Source organism: Narcine bancroftii, chromosome 5 (assembly GCF_036971445.1).
Source record: "Narcine bancroftii isolate sNarBan1 chromosome 5, sNarBan1.hap1, whole genome shotgun sequence".
In the NCBI taxonomy this organism is placed as follows: Eukaryota; Metazoa; Chordata; class Chondrichthyes; order Torpediniformes; family Narcinidae; genus Narcine; species Narcine bancroftii.
The window spans coordinates 229609274-229628992 of record NC_091473.1 but is presented as its reverse complement, the minus strand read 5'-3'; the positions used below and the strand labels follow the sequence as shown (position 1 = coordinate 229628992).

Sequence of the window (19719 nt, the reverse complement as noted above, 5' to 3'; positions counted from 1 at the left end):
GCTGAAACAAGCCATGAAAGACCTCAACAATGAAGACGCTGTTTACATCCGGTACCACACGGATGGCAGTCTCTTCAATCTGAGGCGCCTGTAAGTTCACACCAAGACACAAGAGCAACTTGTCCGTGAACTACTCTTTGCAGGCGATGCCGCTTTAGTTGCCCATTCAGAGCCAGCTCTTCAGCGCTTGACGTCCTGTTTTGCGGAAACTGCCAAAATGTTTGGCCTGGAAGTCAGCCTGAAGAAAACTGAGGTCCTCCATCAGCCAGCTCCCCACCAGGACTACCAGCCTCCCCACATCTCCATTGGGAACACAAAACTCAAAACAGTCAACTAGTTTACCTATCTCGGCTGCATCATTTCATCGGATGCAAGGATCGACAACGAGATAGACAACAGACTCACCAAGGCAAATAGCGCCTTTGGAAGACTACACAGAGTCTGGAAAAACAACCAACTGAAAAACCTCACAAAGATTAGTGTATACAGAGCCGTTGTCATACCCACACTCCTGTTCGGCTCCGAATCATGGGTCCTCTACCAGCATCACCTACGGTTCCTAGAACACTTCCACCAGCGTTGTCTCCACTCCATCCTCAACATTCATTGGAGCGACTTCATCACCAACATGGAAGTACTCGAGATGGCAGAGGCTGACAGCATCGAATCCACGCTGCTGAAGATCCAACTGTGCTGGGTAGGTCACATCTCCAGAATGGAGGACCATCGCCTTCCCAAGATTGTGTTATATGGCGAGCTCTCTACTGGCCACCGAGACAGAGGTGCACCAAAGAAGAGGTACAAGGACTGCCTAAAGAAATCTCTTGGTGCCTGCCACATTGACCACTGCCAGTGGGCTGATATTGCCTCAAACCGTGCATTTTGGCACCTCACAGTTCGGCGGGCAGCAACCTCCTTTGAAGAAGACCACAGAGCCCACCTCACTGACAAAAGACAAAGGAGGAAAAACCCAACACCCAACCCCAACCAACCAATTTTCCCTTGCAACTGCTGCAACCGTGTTTGCCTGTCCCTCATCGGACTTGTCAGCCACAAACGAGCCTGCAGCTGACGTGGACATTACCCCTCCATAAATCTTCGTCCACGAAGCCAAGCCAAAGAACATGTGTGTAGAACAATACATTAATCACTTACCCCAAAAAAAAGAACATAGTAGCATTGAAGTCATTGCAAGGGTGAGATGGTTGTCCTATTGAGAGAGGCTGGATGGTTTGGGTTTCTATTCTCTGGAATTTAGAAGAATGAACCATCGATGATCCTGTCTGTGCATGACAGGGTAGATCTTGAGATGTTTTCAGTAGGGGGACAGTCTCATATGAATGGATGTAGTTAAATGATCAGTGGTTGGTCATTTAAAACATGTGGAAAGGAATTCTTTACGCAGTGGGTAGTACATCTGAAATTCTCTACCTCAAAAATTTGTGAATCATTGGGAACACTTAAGGTGGAGCCAACTACATTTCTGAAAGATCAGGGAATTGAGGGAACTGGCACCGAAGGTGATTTAGGGTCTGGGATCAATCACCCATGATCATTCTGAAGAGTGGGCAAGCTTTAGGGACCTGGTGATCTTCCACTATGTTCTTGTGTATTTCTCCCATTTTCCACTGAATACTAAAGGAGCTGCATAAACATTAATCCAACTTTTCCCTGACACCTGGTTGTGTGGTCATAAAACATTAAAAGAATCAGTGGAATCTTTTACTGCCAATTATGCATTTCTGAGATAGTAATGATTCAAGGCAGCAACTAATCTACACAGAGTTCTGCAAACAATAGGTTCGATGCTGTGGTATAATTTTTAAAAAATTTTAATGTAAGCATACATCATGGTAACAGGCCCTTCCGACTCATGAATCCATGCCGCTCACTTAACCTACAACCCCCATGCGTTTTGAAGGGTGGGAGCACCAGGAGAAATCGAAAGCAGACACGGGGAGAACATGCAGACAGCGTGTGATTCAAACCCGTGTCGCTGGCGCTGTAACAACGTTGCGCTAAACATGCCATCCAAATTGATGGCACTGCTTGAAGAATGGATGTCCTCAAGTCTTCCTCACTGCTTCATAAAATGGAGTAGAACATTTTATGTTCCCTTGCTGAGGAACATCACAAATCATGTAGCCTTCTTTCAACACTGCGACTGCTTTAGTATCTAGAATCTTCATCTTATTGAATTCTATCTCAGGCAATGGATTACCTCCTTAAGATCTCACTGGTGATTAAGTTACTTTAGGTGCCTTATTTTATGTAAAATGTGCATGTTCAGAGGGCAATGAAAATTTGGAAGCGATACTTGTTTCCAATCAAAAGTTTAGTCCATTCAAACACAGACAACCATTTTCGTATTATTGTCTTGGAGGCTGGTGAGTCTGTCACATATTTTGCATCTGAAATGCAATAAAATCCTGCTTTAGTTGCAGTTGTTCTACTGCTGGGAGTTTTGGCTTTTGATGTGAAAAGAAACTTAATCCCATCCCATGCAGACAATGGCCTCAATCCTTCACCCACTCTCAATAAATTCTGGTCTAATTCTTAACTGGTGAAATAAACTCCACTGTTAGGAAAGTGTTGCTATATTTAAAAGTTTTTAAAGCTTGGAAACAGCTCTCGGACACTACTTGTTCTGAATCTGGTACAGATCCTGATGTAATTAAACTGGAGGTGTTTGAGTTATTGTGCTCTAGACATACGTTGACATATTAATTGGGACAAGAAAAATGACTAGCACAGGATTAGAGTCAAATTGTGTGCTGATTATGTGGAGATGAATACTCTATGGACATTGCATTGGAAGGAAGATGGTTTGTAAGATTCATCTGTTTAAATACAGGAAGGTACGTAATGCTCCTGTTACCAATCGCCTGACTGAAGAAGATTGAATGATTTAGCTATTTTTTTTCTTTAGGTTGGTGACAAGTGCTTTGAATACCTCAGGGATATCAGTCTCTGGAGGTACATGGCAGAGAACTATCGATTGTACTATCAATCATCTGTCCTGGAATAGAATAGAAATTTATGTCGAACACACTTGATTAAATAGGTCTACAAGGGATTCTGCTTCAGTTTATAATATGGTCAGAAACTAATCAGTCTGCAAACCTTTAGCAATACTTAGAGACATATTAGAATTTTTACCCATAAACGAGGCCAAATTGGCAACATTGCCTTTTAATTAATACAGAAGGAAAAATAAAAGTGCAAACACTTTACTGATTTAAAATAAAAATCCATGATATAAAGGGCAGCTTGTTTCTTTGGTGAGAATAGTATGAAATGAAAATAGTTTTCTAACAGTAGACTGTCTGGCCTGGTGTGTTTATCTCCCAAAAGTCATTTTGTAAGAAATGGATCTCTCCGTGTATTTCTAGTTATTGCTGCTTTTCTAGGTTGTTCTTTTTTGCAGCTGACAGTGTAGATGGAAATTCAGCTCCCATTCTTGTGCCTCAAGAACCAAACATAGGTGAGGTAGACAAATGAAGGACAGTTGGCGGTATATTAGGATTAAAGAATGTGGCGGATAACAACAGTGTTAAGAGAGCATCCTGAAACTCCAGTACGAGGAAGGTTCTTTGGATGTTCTCACCCTGGCTTCTCATCTAGTTTGTTGCTTTTCATTGCAGTATTATTTATCCACTAGTTATTTAAATGTGTGCTCATTTGAGTGAAACCTCTTAAACTTCCTCCATCTCTTCTCCATTGATTGTTTCTGTTAAAAATGATGCAGACTTGACTTGTTGCTGTGAAGACTCCATTTTAAAATCATAAGGCATGGGGTCATTGATCTACATGGCCTGGAAACAGGCTTTTTGGCCCAACTCATCATGTTGACCAGGCTGTCCATCCAAACTAATCCCATTTCCCTTCATTTGGCTTGTATCCGTCCAAACCTTTCCTGTCCCAAGAGCTCATCTAAATGCCCCCCTCTATAACTTCCATATATTCACCACCGTCTGTGTGGAAAAGATTTCCCCTTGGGTCTCATTAAGTCTTTCCTCTCTACTTTAAACTGATTCCCCCTGGTTTTGGACTCCCATACACTGAGAAGGAGCCTGTGACTATTCACCTTATCTATATCCCTCTATATGTCGGTTTCCTGCACTCGAGGGAAACCTATCCCAATCTATCCACCCTCTCTTTGTCACGCAAGCCCTCCAATCCTGGTAACATCCCTGTCAATCTTTTCTATGTGTTTTTCAGAGCAGTGCTGTAAACAACCCTGTCTCATGATCAACTTGGAAAAGTCCTGCTGCAATGAGATGCTACTGGAAGCGATCAGTAACTACTCTTGGTTTCTTCCTGCTCTGCCTCCTCGTGTATCTTTATATAAAGGATGAGGAAGAAAGTGCACTGGTAAGTATTTTGAGTTGTACGCTGGTGCCCAGCCCACACTGGTTTTGAAAGTCTTGCCAGTCATGTAGAGTGTGGTTGAGTTTAAAAACAATCCACTGGAAGAACACAGTGGGTCAAGCAGCATCAGTGCTTGGTTTCACGTTAGAACCCTTCTTTAGGATTTGTTGCATCAACCCTGCTTTTAAATATATATGGGATTGGGAGTTCGGATGAAAAGTCATCAACCCAGATGGTTAACTCTGCTTTTCCTCTATAATTCCAGAGTCTTTTAAGCATTTTCTGTTTTCGATTTCAGTGGTACTAAGAGTTTGTTAATTCTCGCATAGTTTCCCTGTAATGTGCCACATGTCCAGGTTGGCCTCTCATTTTAGTGACATAAAACCTAAGAAATCTTCCTGCCAGTTTGTATGGCCTAGCCGAGGTCATTATTTGAAAGAATAAACGAGAAGAGCCCAGTCTGATTGCCTTCTCAATAGTAAAAGAGAGATAGTTAATTCACCTAAAGCTAAACTGATGTTGGGCCCAAATTTCCATTCAATTATACTGAGGTTCCTGAGCTCTAAAATCCTCTCTCGAAATAATATCTCAGCACTCTTGAACATTCTGCTGATGTCACTGGACCACAAATGTTTTCAGAACGTTTGCTTCCTGAAAAGAAATTGGGGACAATGATAGGTGTCAGGCTGAACTTGAAGATTATTTCAGATTTACTCTATCATGTAGGAAGTTGGAGAAACTTTAAATTAACTTTTATTGAATTTAGCATGTTTAATTGCATAATGATGCTGACACCTTGCGATCATTCTACTGTCCTAAAAATATTTTGCGCTGATTTTCTATTGTACTCAGCATCAGTGACACAGGGAAGCTCCTTCCACTCTGCTATCAGATTCCTGAATGAACAATGAACCACAGACACTGCCTTACTTTGACTTAATCTTGCACTATTTTCATTTATTTTGTCAGGTGGTTTATATAATTGTTTGCTCCGTGATGCCACTGCATTACACGTTCACGACAACAAATTTTAATTCTCATTACTTTCGTGTCAGTGTTCAACAATAGCCGGCCAGCATTGTTGCATTCTAATGACCCTGATACGGCTTTTCCACGGTGGCAATGTCCTGTTGAAACCTTTCACCACGTTCGTCACTGACTGCACCAAGACGAGCAGGTAGAAGTCCAAGGGCAAATGCAGGAAATTTATTTTCCATGACATGCTGCACTTCATGGTTTAGTCGGCTTGAAGCCTACCGTCAATCAGCTGGATGTAGTTTAGTGTTCTGTAGTTGCCAAGAAAATTCTCAGCAACATCTTTAAATGCCTTCCAAGCATGTCTAGGCCTAGGACAACACTTGCATAGCATAGCACTTGCCCTGAGTGCATGCTTGGACTGACCAAACCAGCTTGTTTTGTGGGCAATATACTAGTAAGATTTAAAATATGACAAGAAATCACAAAAATAGGTTGTATTTCAAAACGGTACGTGATAGGAAAATTTTAAGCTGATTTTAATGATCCATAAATTCACTCAAAAGAGTTCAGGTAGCAAAATCTTCATTGTCCAGTGTATTTAGACAAGTGGGCCTGTTAATATCTTGTCCTTCATAAAACATCATCCGAAAATGGTTTCAGAAAGACTGACCAATAGACAATAGACAATAGGAGCTGGAGTAGGCCCTTCGGCCCGTCTAGTTATAATAATTCCACAGACATATCCTGAGGCATTTTGCTTTCAATTGCACACAGGGAGCACCTGAGGTCAGATCTAAATCCCAGTCACTGGAGCAGTGAAGTAGCAGCTTTGCTTGCTTCACCTTTGTGTAGCCCTAAGTGCTATTGCTATTTCTAAATCAGTGGTAAAAACTAAAACAGGCCTGCAGACAGATGAACATTCAGTGTTTTGTTGTTGTAGCAGAAGCACTGGACAAAAATTTAATGTAATATTCTACATCTATAATTTGCTCTGGCTGAGGGAGCATGACAGCCTGAAAAGATGAAAAAGTTTCTAAGGCCTTTCAGCATATGTTGCTAACTTTGGACATGAGGCGCAGTCATCATTCCTGTAGCAAAATAAAATTCAATGGTTCACATGTGTAATGCTAAAGTTGGTCATGTGATTTATAAAGCAAGTATTCATAATTGTCATGAAGTAAAAGACAAGGCTGGAGAAGCTCAGCAGGTCAGTGTCCTTTATATAGCAAAGATAAAGATACATAACCAACGTTTAGTTCAGGCTTGAGCCCCGTAGTGAAACACGGCATTGCATGCCCGCCTCCGACCCTGTAACTCCTCCCCATAAGATTCCCCAATAAAGGCTGAGTCACCCTAGGCTCCCTCCTTCATACCAGCCTTGGAACCGGGCCAGCAGTATGTGAAGCCATGCCTGTCATTTCAGGTTATGAAAGCAATTAATCACTCACTTCATGTCTCCTTGTGGTTATTGATTATGCATCAAGCCCATTGTTAATTGTCTTAATTTCCTACTCCAATTTCTTGTTGTCTTTCAGGAAGAAGAAGAAAGACGATTGGCCAGGGAAATAGCTGTGCAGCAGTTGTACTCTGAGAGGAATGTGCAGAACTTCAGAGAGCTGATAAATTATTCTTCACCCATTAACATCACCTATCAATATTTGGCAGGGTACCCTATGTTAAAAAAGAGTAAGAGAAAATATATTTTTAAAATTTGTCATGAATTAACTATAAAAATAGAAGGTTTGCATTGAACAGAAAAATTAGTGCCACTTTATCTCAAATCTAAAGTTGGAACTTTTGTCTAGCATGTAAAGTTGGGTATTTTTTAATCTTCTTTTCTATTGTATTAGGGAAAATAACGTTCCTTTCATCCAAAGAAAAGATTCCAGTATTACCACAGAAGATCTTCCAACAGTTTTATTTCCATTTGAGACACTGCTATTAGCTGAAGAAATTATTCCAGAGCCAAATGATAGTTGAACCACCTGGAGCTAGAAATTCTATTGCACCATTCTATTAAATTTTGAAGGGAAACAATTACTAATAGAAACCAAGGACTTATTGTATGGATTTCAAAGCTGAGAACCTATCTTTCTGATATCCCATGCATATCATGTAAAATGCACAATTGCACACACAGCATGTGAGGTAGTTTTCCATGACATCCACAAATGTCTGGAGGATGCTTCATCCATATGCTGCCTGTGGGCAGTCCTATCATTCATATGGAACCAGGTTCCATGAGTTTTAAAGGAGACCTGCCTTAATAGATCCCATGTTGGGTGGCTGGGACTGTCTTTAGGTGGGTTCAGTTAAAAGGAAAACTTCACACCTCTCCATAGCTCACCCCTGAGGCACCAATACCCCATTCAATCCAGTGTGAACCAGACATCTTTCTCCCAGATAATCAACTGATTGAGACAGTAGCGATCTCTTGGCTTAGTTTTATTAAGTAAACATTTTGGCAACATGAACAATTTGGACTGGAAGACCTGTTTCTGTGCTGTATAACTAACATTTGTTCCTTTACTGTTTGATTTTACTCCCTTATCCAGTAAAGGGATTATTCTATTGGTGCACACCCTGATAACTGTTTCCCCAAGATATTATTCAGGCTCTGGGAAGAAAATAGTTCAAAGTGAAATTGAGCACCACACAACAAATTATCCAAACTCTAGAGTATAGAACATTGAATGGTACAGCACACGAACAGGCCCTTTGACCCTCGATGTCTGTGCCAATCATGTTGTCAAATTAAACTAGTCCCATCTCCCTGTACATAATTGTATTCCGGCATTCCCTGTATATTCACGTTCTGTTTAAATGCCTCTTAAACATCAATATCATATCCACATCTATCACCACACTTCTGGTAGTGTGTTCCAGACACTCTATGTGTGTAAAAGAAAAAATTGTCTTGTACATATCTTAAACATTCTCTGTCCCACCTAGAATTTAACATTTCCACCCGAGGGAAAAAAATTCTATTCTATGCTTCTCATAATGTTGTAAACTTCTAGCAGTCCTCCCCTCAGCCTCTAACACTCCAGGGGAAACAATCCAAGTCTGCCTAACCTTTCCTTTATAGTTACTGCCCTCTAATCCCAGAGAAGCTCTTCTGCACCCTTTCTGAAACCTCCACATCCTTCCTGTAATCCAGAGACCAGACTGCACATTGTATTCCAAGTGTAGCCTCAACAAAGTTCTATACAGTTTGCAGCATGGCTTCCCACCTTTTATACCTAAAGCCTCAAATGATGTCAGCAAGCATGTTGTGCTCTTTTTACTATTTTATCTCTGTGTTGCCACTTTCAAGGAGCTATGGACATGCCCTGAAATACCTCGGTTTGTCAGTGATGAAAATAGTCTTACAATTTACTGTATATTTTCCTCTTGTATATGGCTTCTCAAAGTGCATAAAGTAGTAGCTGTAAACTCTATTTGCCATTTCTCTGCCCATACCTCCATCTGATCTGTATCCTTTTGTAAGTAGGAGTAAAACATGCAAGTCTGCAGACACAGTGATTGAAGCAAAAATACAATGCTGGAAGAACTCTGCAGATAAAACGGTATACTTCATATAGCAAAGATAAAGATACAGAACCAATGTTTCGGGCTTGACCTGCTGAGTTTCTCCACCATTGTGTTTTTACTTGTATCCTGCTGTATCCTTTCACAACCAACTTCAGTATCTCCAACTCCAGAGTGGATGTGCAACGGTTGTTTCCTTTGGTGGGGGAGTCTGGGACCAGAGGGCATCGCTTCAGAATGCAATGCTCTTTTAGAACAGAGATGAGGAGGAATTTCTTTACTCAAAGGCTGATGAATTTATGGAATTCATTGCTCTGGAGGCCAAGTCATTGGGTGCATTTAAGACAGAGGTGAATAGTATTCGGAAGAGAACCATGGGTTCCGGGAGAAGGCAGAAGAATAGGGTTGAAAAGGATAGTAAATCAATTCTGATGAAATGGCAGGGTGGGTGGACTTGATGGGTTGAATACCCTAATCTGTTCCTTTGCCTTATGGACCACTGATTTTTGTGTGTGTGAGCCACAAACTTCCAAATCAGCCCACCCCATAATTTGGATGTTGCACAATATTTACTGCATAAAACAACATTTGATTTCATCATATTAAATAAAATTGATTCTGTTGGAGTGACAATTTCACAATTGTACAAACCTGGCTTTATTTCTGCATTTTTAACAGAATACATCACAGTGGGATTGTCTTCCGTGAAACGAAAGCGAGGAAATTACCTTCTTGAGACACTTAAGTCCATATTCAAGCAGTCTACTAATGAAGAGCTCACTGAGATGGTTGTGGTCGTTCACTTGGCAGACTTTGACATGGTGTGGAACATGCAAGTGGTTGAGGAGATCGCCACAAAATTTGCCCACCATATAATTTCAGGTCACTTGATCATTATTCACGCCCCAGAATCATACTATCCACCTCTTAAAGGGCTGAAAAGAAATTATAATGACCCAGCTGATCGTGTGACTTTCAGGTCAAAACAAAATGTGGACTATGCTTTCCTGCTCAACTTTTGTGCTAATTTATCGGAATATTACATAATGTTGGAAGATGATGTTCATTGTTCGCACTCTTTCCTAACTGCAATTAAGAAAGTCCTTGCCTCAAAAGAGGGCTCCTATTGGGTAACGTTGGAATTTTCTAAGCTGGGGTATATTGGTAAACTTTACCACTCAACTGATCTTCCAAGGCTGGCCCACTTTCTACTGATGTTTTATCAAGAGATGCCATGTGACTGGTTGCTTAGTCATTTCCGAGGCCTTCTCACACAAAAAGACGTCATTCGCTTTAAGCCTTCCCTGTTTCAACACATTGGGTATTATTCATCTTTCAGGGGATCAGAAAATAGGTTGAAGGATGATGATTTTGAAGAAGATTTCTTTGACGTTCCTGACAACCCTCCAGCAACAATCTACACAAGTCTCAAAGTGTTTGAAAACTATGACCCCAGCAAAGCCTACAGTAATAGTGATGAGTACTTCTGGGGAAAATCGCCCTCCACCGGAGATATTTTCACAATTGTGTTTGTGAAGCCGATGAACGTGACCAGAATCCATATAGTCACTGGCTCAGATGACAGGCATGGTGATATTCTTCATTCTGGGATCGTTGAAGTTGGAAAGGAAACAAAATTGACACAAAAAGGAAAAGATTGCTCAGAATATGTCAAACTAAAAGTATTCCAAAATGGACAGTTTGATCAAAAAGATATAGGAACTATTATTACCTTCAGTGTAGAATGTGTACGAATATTCGTAACTGACAACCAAAATGACTGGCTAATTATTCGCAGCATTAGTATTTGGGGAAAGCAAGCCAGCCTGTAATGATAAAATACATTAATTATACCCTTCTATTGTTATCTGCCACCTTCTTCTCAATTACCTATATTGGGATTTTGTTCTATTTCATAAAACTGTCAATTTTATTTGATGAGCGAACCTGATCAGTGAACTATGGCACCTTGCTTGGGTGAACAATCCCACAGTCAACTTCCTTAATCTCACCTCCATCTTCCCCTGCCTCACCCCTGTACAGATTTAGAACCTCTTCCTCTTCTCTCTGTTCAAGGAAAGCACATTACATTACCTCAGTAATGTTGAAAAGAGCAGAATAATTAGTGATGTAGCACTTTTTTTTGAGGTGGATAAAATCTTTCAATATACAGTAAAATCTTCATTACCTGGGATTCAAGCACCCAAAAACATCAAGTAAGCAGCAAAAAAAAAGGCTATAAATAAATAGGTTAAAAAAAATATGAAAATTTAAAATTGGTGCTCCCTGGGAGTCTGTGTGCCAATCCACGCAACATGCAATCTCAAGCAAATGGCAAATTCACTTACCCAGCTTCTCCCAATCCCCATAGGTGCCGGATACCAGGGGTTTTGCTGTACTATTAACGATGTTCCAATGGACAACACGATATTGACTGGTGAATGGCAGGTTGTCTGGAAGCTGGCCAACAAAGCAAGTCCGTTGCTTAATTCTCATTACATGATTAAGCACAATTGGTCGCTATTTTGAAAAATTGTGTAAAATGTTGTATTCTGTTTAGGATGTCATTCCAGAATTCTGATATCCGGTTGATGGTTTAAGCGTCATAGCAGGCATATCACATCTTTCCCCACCCCCCACAACCCATCTCTTTTTTTATTCTTGGAATAATAAGATGGGTAGTGAGAAGAGGTGATCCTGATCTGGCAGGTAGTGCCAGGGAGCATCATAATTAAATTTGAAAGCTCACATGAAAATCATACAAAACTATCCCCAAAGTCCTGTGGATATTCAATCACTTATTCCAATAATAAGATATCAATAAGCACAATGAAAATCTTGCATAGAAATGGAAATATTATACAATAAAAATCCTAGTACTTGAGCAAGAATAGGAACTGTCATGTCCAGATCGAACAAATATTCAATCACCAGGCCTACCTTTAGCGATAAGACCGTCAGGAGTTTAAAAAACTCTGGAGGCATCCCCAAAATTGAAGATTTGGACATTCTGACAATATAAGGGAAGGGCATCACAAGGCAAATTGAGTGACCTGGCACTTTTGTTACCTAGACGAGAATGTATGTCTCCAACTTAGTATCTGAGTCAAAAGATATAGAAGATCAATAGTGGGCTAATGGAGGGAAAATTTAAGATAATTTGTTCTTTCAAAATGATTTTATAATTTCTCATCAAATGATCCCAGGTGAGCTTTGTCTTCCCTTTAGGGAGGGGATCAATGGCCTTTGCCAGATACATGTAAATATGTCAAAAATGTATAGCTTGTAAGCGTCAGCAAGGAGGTGTTCAACATCTGAGATCAAATTATCCAGCGTTCGATCGTGACAATGGAAATGATGGCTTAAAAATTGACTGTGTCGTTCAAGTAAAATGGATCACTTTAAATGGACCTTTTCTGAGCTTTTCGCTGCTTGTAATGGATTTTCCTTGTGTCACATGCAAATCTTTTATAGATGAAATGGCTGCAATTAGTTGTTACGAATCGTTGATGCTCCATGATTGTGTACCGTCTGACTGCTGAAGTGGTTGAAGACAAATTCGGTCAACTATGGTATGCCTTTGTTTAGTTATTCTTGTGTCAGGTTGTCATGTATAATCCTAGAGCACAGAAACGGGCTTTTCCAGTCCACCTTTCCCATATGCCTTCACTTGGCTCACTGTCCTGTATACCTTTGCCATCTAAATACCTGTCCAAATGCCTTTGAAATTTTGTAACTGTATCTGCTTCTACTACCTCATTTGACAGCTTGTTTCAGATTATCGCAAGTCTCTGTACAAAATAAAAGCTAGCACTCAGATCTTTAAATTTTTCAACTCTTGCCTTAAGCCTGTGATCCCTCTACCCTGTGGGAAAAAGAAATTCTGAACATCTATCCAATCCATGCCCCAAATAATTTTGTAAACCTGTATAAGGTCACAACTTGACCAGTAAGAATTAATTAGCTCAGCCTTTCCAATCTCTCATATCGATGACTCTCGATTCTAGGCAACATTATGATGAAGACCTCCATCTGTGCTTTATGCTGGCAGCCTACAAGTTGAGTGCAGCTGGTGGTCATCTTAGAGTGGTCTTGCTCAGCTCTTTAATGATGGCAATCATGAGTATTAGCAAATCTAATGAGTTTTCTTTGGGATTGAAATCATGTGCACGTAGGCCATGTGTTTTGAATGATCAGAAACCTCGGGTGATTTTACAAAGAGATTAGCTTCGAGGTTTGGCAGCATTGACCATTTGGCCTTCAATGCCATGCTGTAGAGCAATCCAATAGTCATGGATTAGGTGGATGTCTGTAGCATGAACTTTCCTGGACTTGGAGTCTGATAGATATTGTGTTAATCGGAGCGGCACGTTCGATGTAGTGGTTAGCACCACGCTATTACAGCGATGGAGGTTCGAATCTGGCGCTGTCTGCTAGGAGTTTGTACATTCTCCCTGTGTCTGCATGGGATTCCTCCAGGTGCTCCATTTTCCTCCCCAAAACGTGCAGGGGTTTATGTTAATTGGGCAGCACGGGCTCATGGGCCAGAAGGGCCTGTTACTGTGCTGTATGTCTAATTTTAAAAAAAACTGAACTTGTTGTAATTAAATTTCATTAAAATCAATTGATTTACATTACTGAATAAAACAAATTTCTATTTTAATGCTTTTGGATTTTTGCATCCATTTTGGGAATCCTATTTGGAATAGATTGTGAAGAGTTTCTTCCATGTAAATCCTTGGCCTATCTGACTAAAGTTTGCCCTGTACTCGTGCTGCAATCCCCTTATCATTACTCCCATTATTGCAGGTCTGTAGTTAACAGGTATTCAACAAAAATGTCACCAAAGTATTTCCAGCTTTGAAGGTGGGTGAGAAGTGGGAAGAAAAAGGTTGGTTCATTAAATTTTATAGATTGGATTTATTGGCCTAGAAATTCATCCTACATGGGTAGCACTGACAGTATTTCAATCCAGCAACAGGTGTTATAGTCTTAATTCTGAAAGTTTTTTCCTGAGAACAGCACATTTAGGTCTATGCTCCAAAGATGAATTTTGAGAACATAAGTGAGTCTGCAGTGATTGAAATTGTAACCTAATTACTGCATTCCTTCCTTACCCCCAGTTTCCTGCCCCTTCTGCTGTGCCTTGGGGTGTTGAAGGTACCAGGAACATTTGTTCTGTGTCGCTTCATTTTGGCTGAGGACCATTTGGTTGAACCATTTTTTTAAATCATTACTTTGACATTTTACAATCAGATACATTTAAAAAAAATGATATTGACCGAAGGTCAAGAAAATACACAATGGCTTTTATTAAAGTAATGCCCTCGTTCTTAGTGGTGGGAAATGGTCACCTTCTTAAATTAAGTCATATCTTCAGGCCAGCAACTACCTCAGGCTTCCATTTGATTCCAATATTTGCAATACACAAAAGTCCTGGATAACCTCAGCAGATCACGCAACATTTGGAGCAGTGGTTCTCAACATTTTTCTTTCCACTTGCATGCCACTTTAAGTAATCCCTATGCCATTGGTGCTCTGTGATTTGTAAGGGATGGCTTAAGGTGATATGTGAGTGGGAAGGGAAGGTTAAGAATCACGGCTCTAGACCCAATTGTTACTGAAATATTTTTCTTGAGAAAAATTGTCATTGGCCTATTTCCTTTGGAGTTATGAAACCGTGCACATAAGGAGTCAATTAAGTACGATTAGAACAGTGGTTTTCCAACTTTTTCTTTCCACCCACCCTAACCTTAAGCAATCTCTTAGTAATTACAGACCATCAATGGCATAGGGAATACTTAAAGTGGTATGTGAGTGGAAAGAAAAAGGTTGAGAACCACTGATTTATAGGAAGTAAAGGAATGTAACTAACATTTCAGAGCAGTTTCAACACCATCTTGATTCCAATATTTGTGTCTTTAATCTCTATGGAATCATGACGCGTAATTTATCACAAAGATGTGTCATGTAGTAGCCTCTCCTTCATCTTAAAGATCATGAGGGCTATTAACCCAAGGGCTGTAGCCTCAACATTGCCATAATCAGTTATCTCACTACTCATGGAAAACACTAAATTATTGCATCAGGAAATGGATGGCTTGTTGGTACATTATAGCATACAGAATGCAATTTCTCATGCCCATTTAAGAATTTCACTTCAGGCAGCTAAAGTCACAGATTTATTGTCAGAGTATATACATATTACATATAATCCTGAGATTCCTTTTCCTGCAGGCCAGGCAAACTTTCTACTTATCAGTAATGCAAAAATAGTGTACTTAAAAAATTATGTACAAAAGAGAGAAATGTGAACAAAGAAGGAAGTGCAAGCAAACAGCAATACAGAAAATAAATATTCAACAATAATGAGTCTCTGATTGAGTTTGTTGTTGAGGAGTCTGATGGTGGAGGGGATAACAGCTGTTCCTGAACCTGTGGTACGAGTCTTAGGACCTTCCTAATGGCAGTTCGGAGAACAGAGCATGTCCTGGGTGGATCCTTGATAATTGCTGCTGCTCTCCAATGGCAACATTCCATGTAGATTTTCTCGATAGTGGGGAGAGTTTTGCCTGGGAGGCCCACTACCATTTGCAGGGTTCTCCCACACAGAGGTCTTGGTGCCTTAATACCAGGGCATGATGTAGCAGGTCAGCACAATTTCCACTACACACCTGTAGAAGTTTGCCAAGATTTTCAATGTCATACCAAACTTCTGCAAACTCCTGAGAAAGTAGAGGTGCTGATGTGCTTTCTTTGTGATGACACTCATGTTTTGGGTCCACGAAAGTACCTCTGAAATAGTAATTCCCAGCTCACCCTCTCCACTTCTGATACCCCAACGATCACTGGGGTACCAGGGTTTAGATGTTTTTAAAGGGGCAGAATTTGTTAGGTGTGTCAAAGAAGGATTCTTTTTTTTTTTTAATTTGTTTTTTCACACTATAAACCATACTGACCAAAATGCATACAGACATTTTTCTCTTGAATATATAGTGTCATTTTCTCCCCTTTTTCCCCCCTCCCTTCCCTCCCTCCCTCTCCCCCCCCCTTCCCATTTATTCAAAGTTCAATCTATAAGATACTGACGCAGAATGTGAACAAGCCAGTAAGAGGAGAGGCCATACTGGATTTAGAACTGAGTCTAACCTGATCTTGTGACAGACCTCTCGGTGGACAAGCATTTCAGAGAAAGTGACCACAACTCCCTGATCTTTAGCATAGCAAGGACATGTATAGGAGCAGGCAAAATGGTAACATGTTTAATTGGGGAAGGGCTAATTACAATTCATTCAGGCAGGAACTTGTGAGAGTAAATTGGGAACAGATTTTCTCAAGGGAAAAGCATAGAAGAAATGTGGAGGATTTTTAGGGGACATTTGCGCATGGATTCTGGATCAGTTTGTCTCACTGAGACAGTGAAAGATGGTAGGATAAGGGAATCATGGTTGACAAAACAGGTGAGGCAGCTGGTTAAGGGGAAGAAGGAAGCATGCATCAGATTTAGGAGTACTGTGTGCAGTTTTGGTCTCATCTGATGAAGGACATCCTCGCCATGGAGGACGTGCAGAGAAGATTCACTAGACTAATACCAGGGATGGAAGGATTTGGATATGAAGAAAGGTAGGATAGACTAGGCTTGTATTCTCTGGAATTTCGAAGATTGAGGGGGGATCTTATAGAAACATATAAAATTCTTAAGGGTTTAGACAGACTAGATGCAGATAGGTTGTTTCCAATGCTGGGAAAAACCAGAACCAGGGGTCATAGTTTAAGGGGGAAGTTTTTTAGGACTTAGATGAGGAAAAATTTCTTTCTCAGAGGGAGGTGCATCTGTGGAATTTGAGGTTTAAAAAAAAGAAATAAATGAAGGTACGCCAGTATATCTGGTATATATGGAATTTAGTAAGGCATTTCACAAGACCTGAAAGAAAGAGGTTATCATCTGGAAAACTCTGTTGGGGGAAATTTCTTCGGCAAGACACTGAAGTGGCTGATCTAAAGGAGTCAGTTGTGGGTGTTCAACAAGCAACAAATCTCTCTCTGAAAACTGACAAGAACCTTCCTGAGCGATAACCATTTACCTTTCAAGCACCAAAGCCTGGTGAAATTCAGAAATGTTAAATTCTGTGCAGCATGTAAAAAATTGCCTGCAACTGGTACAATGAAGACATTTAAAAGACCCTTAGGCAAGCACGTGGATGAAAGAAAAATAGAGGAATATAAGGTAAGGAAGGTTTACTTTTTGAGTAGGCTTGTATACATCGGTGCCATATCATGCTCAAAGGGCCTCTACTGTGCTGTTATGTTCTATGGTAGTTATGGATTTTATTTTTTGGCTTGCTTTGCATGTCCTCAAAACAAACAAAAGTTCCTGAAGTAAATTGGGTTTGTTTGTCTGCATATCTCTGAGGTTCAAAGTGAGCAATGCAGTGAATATTAAATTAGTTTGCATTGAGAAATTCACCTTGATAGGCTTTCCGTAGCAAAACTGTGGCAATCTTTCCATAACATGTTTACAATTTTGTTTAGATTCTTGGTGATAGGCCATGTTAATTTGGGGTCTCTTATTCCAGATTTTTTTTAAACCATTAATTTATCAGAGTTTTCTTTCTGAGTGCAGCAGAAACAATTGGTACACAACAACTTAATTTATAACCCTAAATCTTTTTTCAATTAACCCGTATGGAACTAGAACCTCATGGGATTAATTTGTTTAGTGAATGAATTGGTGCCTCAATCTGATTTTTGAATTCAATGTCAGCAAGGAAGAAGTTATATTTTCAGATTAATTTTCAAAATCATTTTTCTTAATAGAGAAATGTTACTGCTGTATCTTCTGACATTCTGGCAGACTCACTGTGTATTGCAACAGCTGTGGGTTCTGTAGGCAATGGATCACTCTAACACAACTCCGACCCTCCTCTTCATTAACTGTCAAATAGCTGTCAGAGTTTGTATTGTTTAAGAAACAAATTCAAAATGCACAAACTGGACTGTTGGGTAAAGAATACACAGTGAAATACGGAGTGTACAATTTCATTGGATTCATTCCAAAGTCAAGCCCTTTAATTTTTTTGAGCAAGGTGGATCTGCGACTAATGGGATGTTGAGATTATTATTCAATGACATAATGTTCTTTGGGAGACTTATTCTGGCATCATTACACTATTCTTCCATGGATGAGCACCTAATAAATGCAACTGTTCAAATCATCTAAGATTGTTCTCAGTTTTCATTCATTAGTTATTCTGGTTTTATTTCCCTCTTTATGATTCTGAGTGGATTTTCACATACGCATATTATGATGAGTGTTTTCATTTTGGTTATTGAGGAGAGTTTATCTTTTTTGTGAAGGAGTTTGCGAATTTACAATCAGAAATGTATTTGAAAAAAAATTCTATTTACAATTCCAGTCATAGCTAAATTGCTAAACAAGTTAAAGTTGATCTTTGTGTGGCAATAGTTATTTTCAGTTTCAATTTGAAATGTTATTGTATTGCATTATTATCTAGTGACATTATGTAGTGCATTTTACTCCACACTAAATGTAAATTAAGTCAAGTAAATAAGTAGACCTTATTTAAAATGTGTAGCCCACCTCACTAATAGACATAAAGGATAGTGGATCTTGAAGTCCCCCATGTTAGAAGAATATCCAAAAAATTAATGAACTAAAGGTGCCAGAAAAACTAAGACCAAAACAGTTATTGTGACAATCACTTAATATACCACGTTAATGTAAATGTCTCTTGCTAAGACAGGAAAGGAATTTCAAAAAGGGAGATAAAAACACTCTAAATCTTTTGCACAATGAGCAAAATAGTTTTGTAATGTCATGCTCTGGAACTAGCAGCCCATCCACCTTTGTGTCCATACTCTCGTTTAGTTTCTCTCATTTGCTGCATTTTTAAAATCTACACACGCATCTTCTGCAACTCTGGGGAAGAATTGAAAATCCAAATATCAACATAATTCCCAACTTGTGATGCCTGCTTTCCTGAGCATTTGTCACAATTCTATTTTTGTCTCCATTTTCCTGGCATCTAAAGTGCACTCCATAATGTTTGTGACAAAGGCACTTTTTTTTTCTCCTTTATTTTCCCCTGTGCTCCACAGTTTTAAATTTGTAATCAAACAATTCACATGTGATTAAAGTGTGCATTCCAGATTTTATTCAAGGTTATTGGTACACATTTGGTTTGACCATGTAGAAGTTATAGCATAGTTCCCCATTTCAGGGAACATAGTGTTTGGGAAATTTGGCTTTACAGGTGTTTATGTTTATGTTTCTCAAGTATGTTTAATCACTTCGTTGGTCCAGGTATAAGAGAGACAGGCTTGCTTTCAGGGCACCATAATATTTAGGACTTAGCAATGGTATGCATGTTAAAGAAGCTATGTTTAGTACTTCGTTGCATATCCCTTGTATGTAAAGACTGCTTGAAGTCTGTGATTCATGGACATCACTAGGTATTGAGTATCTTCTCTTCCAATGCTCTGCCAGGCCTTTACTGCAGCCACCTTCAGCTCCTACTTGTTTCAGTGACTTGTCCCCTTAAGATTTCTCCTCAGCACGTGGAAGGCATGCTTAATTGGATGTAGATCAGGTGACTGACTTGGCCATTCAAGAATTTTCCAGTTTTTAGCTTTGAAAAACTCCTTTGCTGCTGTAGCAGTCCGTTTGGGGTCATTGTCTTGCTGTAGGATGAAGCACCGTCGAATGAGTTTGGAGGCATTTGCTTGAAGCTGAGCAGATAAGATGTTTCTATACAGCTCTGAATTCATTTTGCTACTGCATTCAGCAGTTACATCATCAATGAAGTTAAGTGCACCAGT

General features: G+C 39.8%; 1 protein-coding gene across 2 annotated transcripts in view; it reads left to right on the top strand.

Annotated features, from left to right (window-relative positions):
• LOC138765013 (alpha-1,3-mannosyl-glycoprotein 4-beta-N-acetylglucosaminyltransferase C-like) overlaps positions 1-13543 on the top strand; it is a 50905-nt gene extending 37362 nt beyond the window's left edge. For both annotated transcript variants that reach the window (XM_069941625.1, XM_069941626.1), the window contains exons 2-4: positions 4222-4374; positions 6885-7035; positions 9559-13543. In XM_069941625.1, coding sequence (XP_069797726.1) covers positions 4276-4374; positions 6885-7035; positions 9559-10712 — 1404 coding nt within the window. In that variant the 5' untranslated portion in view covers positions 4222-4275 and the 3' untranslated portion in view covers positions 10713-13543. The remainder of the gene's footprint in view (positions 1-4221; positions 4375-6884; positions 7036-9558) is intronic.
• The last annotated feature ends 6176 nt before the right edge of the window (positions 13544-19719 follow it).